We start from the raw sequence: 11,605 nt of genomic DNA on the forward strand, positions 1-11,605 counted from the left end.
GCGCAATGGGTTAAACGCTCGGCGATCTATCGTCGCGGACCGAGAGGTCGTGGGTTAGATTTCCAAATTTTGCATGTTTGTGGAACTTTTTCTTCTGGTTTCTTTCTTTGTATTATGTTCGTGTATGTTCGTGTGACGTATTTCCGTGACGGAAATACGTCAGTGAAGTCTTGGTGGACCCCGGCATAAAACACTTTCGTGTTAAAAAAAAAACAAAAAAAACATGCGTTTTAGGAGAAGAGACGGCGGAGGAGAGAGTAGATGGCGTTACTTTTCCTATATAGGGAATTGAGGCACAGCGCCAGATACGCTTTGACGCATCCGGTGCCGAGTCAAGCGCAAACCTCTGGAAAATGATCGTATAAAGCCAGTGACAGCTTCGATCTACTCTGCGAGATAGGCGACGACGGCAAACCAAATCGCAGGGACTATACTGGGGAAAGTAGGCAAAGAAATATTTCCCGCTTCGCTTTAAAAATGCGCTAGTTGCAAAAGACAAAGACTCCTTCGTGCACTGTACCGCATCTATTCACGCAAGGAGATACCAAATGTACTCACTGGTCGTCGAAACGGAAAGACCAGCGCGTCCTTCTCGTCATCCTGAGCACCGTACTCACTACCGGTGAGCTTCTTCCGCGAGCTTTCCTTCGTCCGGTGTCCTGTCAAGGGCCTTTTGCGAGCGCGACGCGCAGAGCTCTTTGCCCTGGCCGTCGTTATTACGGAGGTCGTGACTTTCTTCCGGACACTCCTTGTCACGGAGTCGGGAACGGTGACGCCGGACACTCGGGTCGTTGGCCCTTCGAGAAGTCCTCCTTGAGTGTATACCAGTCCGTTGCTGTCGTTCGCGGTGAGTGCGCCGCGCCACGACTTGTCCAGGGCGCCTTCGTCGACGTACTGCGTGACCGGGAGCTGCAGCAAGACCCGGTGCCAGCGCACCACGATGGCGATGACGAACAGCAAGAGCAGTGCGGCGATCGCCGTCATTCCCGCCATGGGCACGCAGGTCGTCCAGGCAAACGGAGTGCCCGCTGCCGCGCTGGCAGCGTACTTGGAACGGCGGTGTCGCTTCTGGGGCGCGGTCATCTGCTGCCCATCGCTGGCCGTGTTCAACGTGGCCGTCGTCCCGAGGGTGCTCGCTGAATTCACCGAGCTGTTCTCGTCGTCCGGTGTAGAGTGGGGGCTCCAGAAAGAGAAGGACGCACTGCTACGTCCCGACGGACCTTCGAATGCAATCAGTGGTTACGTTGGAATAATATAATTTAAACATAGAGAGAAATACAAATGAGACGGTCCTAAAGTTTCAGATTGTACCAAGACGCTCACGAACGGCGATTAGCCTAAAAACTGCACAAGCAGCCTATAAAAATTATTTGCCGAACAAATAAAAACAGCCTAAGCAACTAGAAAACAAGGTTTGCGCAATATTATACAGTATTAGCGAATAAAAGAACATGCACATCACTCAATGCAAAAGTAAAGAACAAAAATAGTGCTAACCGCTGGGCAGCATCGAACAAATGTTCATCCGAAAGAAAAGCCTTACGGGACGATTTAAATGCAGGAAGCGATGAACATGATTTTAATGCGTCTGGTAAACTAGTCAACAGTTTAATTACTTTAAGTTGCGAAGCCATTTTTCCATTATTATAGCGCACTATACGAAGTAAGAATGTTATCGACGAATTTAGAATCTAGTGCGGTCATTCTGTACGTTAGTAAATAAATGTCGATAAATACACAAGAAAGTTGCTTCACGAGTACCATATAGACGATGAGTACTAAATTTTAATAAATACACTGTACGGACAACCAGAAATGTATAATACACTAGCGTACGAACCCTTCAGCGTCCCTATGGATGAGAGCGGGGCTTGCCGAGCTTCTGCGGTTTCGTCCTGTGGCTGGGGATGTCGGTCGTCTACGCTGTCACTGTATGGCCTGTCACGTTGCGCCGCAGCCCTCCCCGGCTCTGGCATCGCGACAGGCGGTTCCAGGCTTGCTTGCTGGGCGTGCCAGTACAGTGCTTCCGGGGGTAACCACTGACCTTGTTCGTTCCATGCCCGATCTTGTGCCTGACCTTGTTCTCCGTTGAGGTGCACGGGCATCGCGTAGAAAGCGCCCGGGAATGCGCCGTCGTACAGAGGAGCAGACGGCTGTGCAGGGTCCATGTCGTTGCTTGCGCGGCTTTTTCTTAAGGCAAAGCGACAGACGGCGGGTTTGCAGATGGCTTCCTCCTTCAGTTCGCGTCGCGAGCAGCTCACCAGTAATTTGCGGTGACGGGCAGGGCGTACAGGAAACGAAGCGCGCACATGATGATGATGATGATGATGATGACCTTGACGTCTTTGGCGCATACCCACTCACGGGGATCGGCCAAGAGTCGGGCAGGTTTTGTATATGTGCTAAGTGAATAAATTTAGCAAATGTATAATTTTGGTGAATATATTAAAGCGAGTAAATTCAAAGACGATTCAGTGGACAATAAATACATAAAAAGTGTACATACTAGTACAAGGGACAATAGCGCACAAGCCCCAGCTGCCACCTTTTCTTTGTCGGCACGAGCTAAGAAACAGCCATGCCAGATCAATCGACGCTCGGTTCCGCGCAAATAAACGTAATGCTAGACTCTGTAGGGATGCTTGCCAGGTACAATGGGCCTAACGTTTAGGGAAAACAGAATTAAAGTCGCAAATGAAATGTCGTAGTCTCATCTCAGCGTCTGCTGTTGTGCTACCGATTCGAAACTGGTTCGCTATTGCTATTGTACCTAATCCTCAGTTACTCATTAGGAATATGCTGTATAGAAATTTCGCCGCCGAGATTTGAGGCACCTATGAAAGCAGGTTCACTACAAGAAAGGAAAGCAATTCTAGCGACTCCTAGAATACTATATGTAAATAAAAACTTGTAATCCCTTTGACTTTTAGACAGTTTTGCAATTGTTCTATCGCTTCTTTTTCTCGGTAATGCCCACTGTAATACAATTACTCGTTTGTGTGATTAGCATTTTTTGGCATTTCACACACTTTGAGCGCACTAGCTTTCATGCTACCTTTCTGTATGGCTGCGTCTCAAACTGTTTTCCCGCCAACTTGGGTCAATGGGAGGTCAATAATCTAACCTAATGGGTACAGTATCGGGCTGAGGGAACAGGGTTTGAAACCAACTTGGGTCAATGGGTGTGTGCGGCCCGGTATGTGCCGCTATTCAATGAACCTCTCTGACGCTAACTTGGGTCGTTGGGAAGGTGTCAGTTGATATGTGGTGCTCTTCAGCGACAAAAAAAGTCCTTTAAAATTTCTCAAGTGCAGGACGGAATCGGACCCGCGACATATACAGGGTGTCCCAACGATCACGCACCAAGATGTTAAATTATGCAAATGCCACGTAGCTGGACAGAACCATGGTAATGTTGTTTGCCGTCGCTTGGAGATACTGGGATTATTCTTTTGCATCCGCCTAATTACATAATTAGTCCTAGTTAATTAATCAGCTTAGCAAATATAATTAGATGAAAAGTGTTAATGAGAACATTGTAGAACACGAAAAATAAAATCACCGCCCAAGCACTCCGTACAGACGGTTAACCAGCGAAGCGGAAACGTGCGGGGCCGCTGTTTATCACTGGGTTAATCGAGACGGTTCATTAAAGTATTTCTCAATTATTGGTTATGTCATTGTGTTTCTTAATGCGGTTACACACACGTTCGGCTGCGATGGAGAGAACGACGTCACTGACGGTATGCCCGCAATCCGCCGCTGTCGGTTGCGTTCGATGTCTCGAGTTTGCTCGGCGGCGTGGTTAGCAGCCCGCCAATGCCGCTTGCGATTCTTCGCATTGCTTCGAAATTAAATCTGTCCGTTACATAAGACGATGATGGCTCATACGCCCTTAAGCAATGGCTCATACCCCCGTAAATGCGGCCTCCCCATTACGACAACAGAAGGGAAGTGAAATTCTACGCTAGAATGATGAGCGGCAACGCAGCCAGCTGTGGAAGAAGACGACGACGACCAACGCAGGAGTAGTGGCACGAGCGCGTGCCGAGCACGAGAACGAGCGCAACCCGAGGGGCGCCAATTGACGACCCAGCTGCGGAAGAAGACGGACGTGGCTTGAGCCAATACTGATGATGATAGTTTTCTGTGGACAGGCGACTAACAGACACTTTTTCGTTTCGCCTAGCCATATAAAGAGCTTCGCTTTAAAACTCCCGATACAGCTTTCTTGGAAATGTCAGAGATTCAGCGAAAGACAAGTTGCCGTTGTCCAATTTGAATTTCACTTCTCTTCTGTCTTCGCAATGGGGAGGCCGCGTATAGTCCAGACTCCAGAGGAGCAACGCGCCTACATGCTTCGCTGGTCATCCACCGTCACAGTGTGGAATGGCTCATGATAGTTTTTGCTTTTGTTGAGTACAGACGTCCCGATTGTCAATTCGACACATTTAGAAGTGGTACATTTACTTTCTTGAACGCATCGGTTTTGCCTGTTCTTTATACCCGTGGGTCGCTTGCCGGTCTGTTTATTTCGGCTTTATTTTTTTGCCACAGACCTGCTTTTGCAGCACGTATACAGTCTCATGAAAAATAATACCGTCACTTTAATTAGGCTTTCGTCCGAAACAAGTCTCTGGCGTGAAATTTAGCTGTGCGCGCACTCTTTCGATGCGGTGCAAGCGGAGCCTGTATTTTGAAACATTCTATGCCTATTACATTGCTTTTCGCGTTTCGTCCGTGGTCAGAGCGACGATTCGGCCGCGTTATCAAGGGACTTTTGTTATCAATGAGATCAATCAGCCCTGAGAGACGGATAATAAGTTTGACGTAGAAATTAGAGGAAGGAATCACTGCGAAGCCGCTAAACCTGCTGTTGGTGCTCCTTCCGTACCATTGTCAAGGTTATGCACTGGCTCTTCGGGTTGGCGACAGGCAAAGCAGTGGCTTTCAATCAGTGTTGCCCATCCACAGACGCCGTCAGATAATCCGCCTCCTTCTCACATGACAGGGTCGAAACATTCTCACGCAACTAGGCCACCATGTTCCGCTCACCTCCCCCCTCTACGCGAAGCAACTCTCCCCAATGCTACTCGCTCACAACTTATATCACCACTGCCTCGGTACATGCATCCACCATTAAATTTAGCACGACTGCATACTACATCCGCTACACCGCCCGCAATCCACACTGATCTTACGTTTACACAGATGGCAGCACGTCTGGGACACATACAGCCATAGCTCTCATAGGTGAACATTCGCATGCCATTCACACAGCCATTCTCCCTCCCATGGACTTACATTGCTTACACGCCATAGAGGCAGCCATCACCCTCGTTCCTTCGGCTTCCACTACCTATGTGCCCGTCAAATTCACGGACTCCATGGTCGCTTGCTGGCGCCTGATACATAACTTGCTCCCACACGACATCGCTCAACAAATACAACGCGACCTACACACCTGTTGAAATCGTGTGGATCCCAGGACACTAGTGTATGCCAGGTAATGAAAGGGCTAACCTGCTCGCCCGAGAAACTCTTTTCTGGGCTCCCGTCATCCCTGGATCTACCCAGACGAGCACCGCAGCCTTATTTTCCTTCGAGCCATACAAGAACGCGCCGCTTATTACCTGCCCTACACCCACATATGACACGTCAACAGAGCACCACCATCGGCAAATCGCAAACAGACACCCTTCCAACCCCAGCCCGCCTTCACCTTCTCCAAGGTCTCACAGAAGATCCCCGTCCCTGCATACACTGCGGCGACCACCCGAACACCAATCATATCTTGTGGATAGGCTACCTTCCCCTAGACTTCCTTATCTCACCTCTTTATCATTACCACCAAACCCCGGGTGGCTGATTGCAGCCACTACATATCAGGAACAGGAATACCTGGTAGCGTACATCTCATTCGCTATCAAGCATGCAGACAGAGGCGGCTTGGATCAGTGCCACCTAGATAGCACAAGGCCTGTGCGATCTGCTTTATGACGTCATGCTACTATGCCCGAAATTTCCATTGCCAAGCCTGGCGTGACGAAAGAGGGGACGTCAAAATCACCGCAACTTACTCGGGAGCATCCCCATTAGATTCTACGGCAGTCGGACCAGGTGGTATGACGTCATGGATCGGAGTGCACAGACCTTGTTATCTAGGTGGCGTTGCCTTGACTCAGGCCTCGCCTGCTTAGTAATCGACTGAGCGGCCTAAAATTTTCTCTCTCTCAATCAGTTCAATCAGCTTATTTGAGGATGCTCTTTATGATGCGGGTGGGAGCACATTCACGTGGCATTTTTCATATTTCGTGGGGTTTGTTTACCAGTCGGAAGAAAGATTAGTACGCAATTAGTACGTCGCTGAAAATACCGCACTGAGATGCCATTTGGGGGTGCGTAAAAATAATGCCTCATTGACTCTTTGATAATTACGACAGTAGTAGATCTTGAGTGAAATAATTAATTACAATTACCTAATTCAATCTCAGTAACTTAAAAAATTACTGGCTGCTACTCCACTGTGCTGGAAACAATACGCACTAGGTTTTTTTTTCGAGTAACGCAATTTTGGAGTACACTTGCAATATCGATGGTGCAACGAAAATTAGACGGCCTTCCACAAGTCAGCGAACGTTTATGCATGCCATAATTTGTGTTTTCCTCGCTTTCCTTGTAGCGTGCGAAATACGAAAAGTGCCGCGTAATTACGTGATTTGAAAGAACCAACATTATTCATAGCATGCGTGTTGCGACTCGGCAAACGTCTGGAATCGGCAAGGTGTTGGTTTTGGTGTTGGCTTTCGCTAATCGCGAGCTGTTTGTTCCGTGGGACGATCCTAAAGAATGACAAACCAGTTGCTGAGTCAGCCTAATAAATTCCCTAAAATAATTTAGGGACAACCGGTGTCCTGGCGTGCGGGCGTACACGCAAGAGCGTGTCGCTTATCGAATTTCGCGCACTAGGAGGAAATACTGGGGAAAAGAGAGAGAGAGAGAAACGAGAAGGGAAAGGTAGGGAGGTTAACTGGAGAAAAAATACCCAGGACATGGTGGCGCTGAAAACGACTAGACGGGATATGTGTTAGGGCGCAGTGACAGTTTACCAAATGAAGGTCATCCCCATGATTGAAAAATTAGGACCTTGTTTAATATTCTTCTCTAATTATGATGTTAATTAGTACACACAAGTGAGCAAATTAGCAAAAGAGAACTGACGACCGAAGTGGGTAGGTCTCACAATCATGTATTGTACCAGATTGTACAGCGCACAATTGCTCGAAAATGTTATATGCCAGCTTTCACATTTTTATGAAAAAACTTGATCCCTCACGAAGTTTATATATTAAGTAAATGTTTGATGTGCTATCACACGGAGGCGAATGTTGAAATGCGTGTGCCAATCAGAGGTGAAATGAAAATGGCTAAACCCAATGGCAGCCACTCTATCGGTGACGTGTTTAGAAAGAAGTGCGCAAGGTTTATTATGTGCCTTCGAAATAATTACTGAATTCTCGTCTACCAATTTTTATGAAATGTAGTTGCTTTTCCCCGGTCTGCTCGTTGAGCTATGTGAGGCAGGGTGCTTTATTTCGTTGAAGTTGGAAAATTGTTGTGAGTGACGAAGAACTATAAACGCTTAATAATCTGTGTAGGGTAATTGTAGCTGTTGTAGGAAGTTATCCAAGCGTTCTTGAATAACTGCTGTTATTCGTAATGTTTCCAAGAGTTCTAAAACAACAGTATAAGGTATCAGCTTAAAATACCGCCAAATATATGTAATGTTAAGAGTTATCTGTGGCGAAACTTTCACATTCGTCGCTCCTCAAGAAGCATTCGAAATCATTACTGAACCCTCATTTTTTTCCATTTTTTATGCGTCATAAGGTTTATAGTACGTTCTCCGATGTGTACGACGATCTATATAAGACACATCGTCCATAGTTAGCTAATATAAGGAGTACGTTATGAATAATAAGAAGGCAAGGTTCAAAGTGTATCAGGTTAATTGCGGCCTTTGCGATATATTGCGCATGAAAGCGCTCCTGAGCGTTACGAGTATGTTTTACGAGTGGAGCAAATTTTTCTCCTGCTGACCTGGAGTATCTACAAATGCGAACTAGATAAAATTTAGTGAATATGATGGGGATGCTATGGCAAAATTGTGTTGAAGTTAAATACGTGTGACTCAAATACAGCTTTTGTAACAAAAAAAAAAAAAAAAAAAGCCGGTAGAACCCCACGCCCTGTGGGAATCGATGTTATGCGAAGCAGTGTGCGTGGAGCCTACGAAGTTAACGAAACGGCCATGAGATGATTACACCAAGGCGTAGGCGGCTTTTTCATGACCTCCATGACACGCATGTCGTGACATTCATGTCATGATTCCTTAGGAGTCCCTTTAGCAACGCCTATGAGAGCATGCTCATGACTATGACTTAAGCCATTGACCTTTAGCCTTTTCCTTCACTTAGTACCACATCCGAACCCATTCCATTGGTTTTTGTTTGTTATTAATTTTTCGTTGAGTCATTGTAATTTTTGCTGTGTGATGGTCATGACTATGGCTTCTACCACCACCCTTTAGTGTTTCCTTCACTTAGTGCCCACGTCCGAACCCATTTCAGTGGTTTTCGGGTGGTAATATGTTTTGCTGAGTCATTGTCATTGTTGCTGAGTCATGCTCATGACTATGACTTTTACCACCATCCTTTAGTGGTTCCTACACTTAGTACCCACGTCCGAACCCATTGCAGTGGTTTTTGAGTGGTAATCTTTTTTTTGCTGAGTCATTGTCATTTTTGCTGTTTCATGCTCATGACGATGGCTTCTACAACCATCCTTTAGTGTTTCCTCCACTTAGTACCCATGTCTGAACCCATTTCAGTGGTTTTTGAGTGATAATCTTATTTTTGCTGAGTCATTGTCATTTTGCTGAGTCATGCTCATGAATATGACTTGTACTACCATCCTTCAGTGTTTCTTTCATTTAGTACCCACGTCCGAACCCATTTCAGTGGTTCTTGAGTGTTATTATTTTTTTCCGAGTCATTGTCATTCATTTGCTGTGTCATGATTATGACTATGACTTCTACCAGTTATCTTTTAGTGTTCCCTTTACTTGGTACCCACGTCAGAACCCATTTCAGTGGTTTTTGAGCATTACTGTTTTTTCGCTGGGTCATTGTCACTTTAGGCAGCTGTTTTATGACCTGCATGACACGCATGTCATGACACCTATCATTTATGTTCGTCATTCACTTTTTTCATAGTATGACAATTTTGGTTAATATCAAGTTAACGATACGACCATGAGAGCATGAAGACATAGGCGGCTAAATAGATAGATTGATAGAAAGATACTGTCAAAGTGGCAAAGGTTCGCCAAGAAATGCTTCACATTTAAAACAACGCATAAAACAGTGTTCGAAGGTATCCCGCGTCAGCTATCAGCTACATTTACGAATTGCCCAGAGATAACTCTGCAGTAGACAAAGTTTATGTTTAGCAGAAATGAGGGCCATCTTTAGTGCATTGTGCATGGCGCAATGTGTCAGGAATGTTTCGCGTTTCTGACCTAATTAGAAGCTTTACAAGTATTTATTGCATCCTCGTCTGTTCATGTTGGCACCTTGTTTATGCTTGGCGAAAGTAAGGGAGAAGCAAGGAATGGCGCGTAGGTAAAGTTCAATGTGTATGGGTGAACTGCGACCTTTGCAATAAATTGGGTATGGATGCTGTTCAAAGGTTTATGAGTCTGTATTACGAGAACTGAAATTTATGCGAGTTTGTAAGAATTCATACTTGACTTAAAACTGGAAAAAAGAGGACACAAGAAGGCAAACCAAGTTAGAGAGCTCTCAGCCGCGATTTTGTAGCGATGCCTTATGATTTATTCTATTCTAGTCTTATCATCCACCGCTCACGGTCGGCTGATCCCGTTGATAACACGAGCGGACCGTCGCTCTGGCCACTGACAAAGCGCGATAAGCGCGAAAAGGCATTATTACCGGAAAGGCATCGCTACAAAATACCGGCCCTGCTTCAAACTGCAGTTTATTCTCGGAAAACACGCCTATCAGCCGACACAGATGAAAAGCGAAGTAAGTACATCACCGCCCAAGTGCGCTCCCAAACCCCCAGAAAGTGGAGGAAACTTGTAAAAATTAATCGTGCCACGGCTAATGTTTATAAAACATACACACACAAAAAAACTGTGATAGCGTAAGACTTATCGAAACAAGCTGACTCCGGCCTTTATTATGTGAGCCCTGATAGTGTTGCATTTGCAGCGTAAAACGACTTATCGAGATATGCTTTTGCACTTGTTTGAAGGTGTATCGAGGGCTGGCTGTCACACCTGGAACCATATTTTTTTTAATGTGGAAAGACTCTACAACCTCCCAAGGTATCCTATCTCGGTGCCGGAAAAAAACTGATGTGCCTTGCAGAACGCGTTCGCATCCACATTGTCGGCGGTGTACGGCAAGATACGAATATGGTGACCCTTTCAGGGAGCTGTGGTGCTCTCTAAGTCTAATGTATAGGCAGCGGCATGCATGTCCGAAGTAGTTTCGTCCACATGAAAAAAATCCTGCGAATGTGTAGTTCAAATCCAGCGCTAATGCAGCTCCACTAACGTGAAACCTGGGGGAAGTGCGAAGCAGTGATGCGCCAGCGTTGTCGCTTGATGCGCGCCTGCAGCTCGGCGTCCATGGCACAAAGGAAGTTCCGGAGCGCGCCAACTGCTTGTAAGGCCCGGTTCCTTCTCTCTTGCCACACGGCACGCGCTGATCGGGTGCTGGAGTAGCGCTGGAGTCAGGAGGAATCGAGCGCTTATGGGGTGGTGGCACCCTCTCTTGCTGGTACCGGACTGGTGTTTGGGAAACAATTTTCACGAGTTTCTGCTAAGTAATGCTCTTAATGGTTGCTTATTCCTATCTTTTAAATTATTCTGAATCAAGTTAGCTTATTCTGAACCGGTTTTGATCAATTCTGCACTTGTTTGTACCCTGTTTTTGCGCATGACCACGACGACATGAGATCACATTACACGATTTTCTGCTAATTAATGCGCTTAATGCTTGATTATTCTTAAATTTTACATTATTCTGAATCATGTTAGTCTATCTTGAACATGTTTCCATCAATTCTGCACATGTTTTGACCCTGTTTTTGCGCGTGACCACGACAACATGAGATCTCATTACACGACAACATGAGATCTCATTACACGCAATTAAACGGAATGTGGTACGCAACACTTCAGGCACAAAGGACGAAGTTGATGTCGCTTCTCGTGGTACACTCCGCTTGTACTTACATCCCCTTCCTGCGCATGCGCTGTCGAAGAGCTGGACAAATAGTGTCTAAATGAAAATAAATTCTGGGGTGTTTCTTGCCAAAACCACAATATAACTTTGAGGCAGGCCGTAGTGGGGGGACTCGGAGATAATTTTGACCACCTGGGGTTTATTAACGTGGACCCAATGCACGGTACACAGGTGTTTTTTCATTTCGCCGCCATCGAAATGCGGTCGCCGCGGCCGGGATTCGATCCCGCAACCTCTGGCTTAGCAGCGCAACATCAAAGCCACTACGC

The 11,605-nt window shown here is 46.2% G+C and overlaps 1 protein-coding gene across 1 annotated transcript in view; it reads right to left on the reverse strand.

The window, feature by feature from the left end:
* The window catches only part of LOC119462386 (uncharacterized), a 23,075-nt gene extending 20,907 nt beyond the window's left edge, over positions 1-2,168 (reverse strand). The window contains exons 1-2 of the mRNA XM_049672960.1: positions 2,045-2,168; positions 559-1,220 (exon numbers count right to left, since the gene is read on the reverse strand). Of these exons, the coding sequence (XP_049528917.1) occupies positions 559-1,220; positions 2,045-2,168 (786 nt within the window). The remainder of the gene's footprint in view (positions 1-558; positions 1,221-2,044) is intronic.
* Positions 2,169-11,605: the final 9,437 nt, after the last annotated feature.

This window comes from Dermacentor silvarum, chromosome 8 (genome assembly GCF_013339745.2).
Source record: "Dermacentor silvarum isolate Dsil-2018 chromosome 8, BIME_Dsil_1.4, whole genome shotgun sequence".
Taxonomy (NCBI): domain Eukaryota; kingdom Metazoa; phylum Arthropoda; class Arachnida; order Ixodida; family Ixodidae; genus Dermacentor; species Dermacentor silvarum.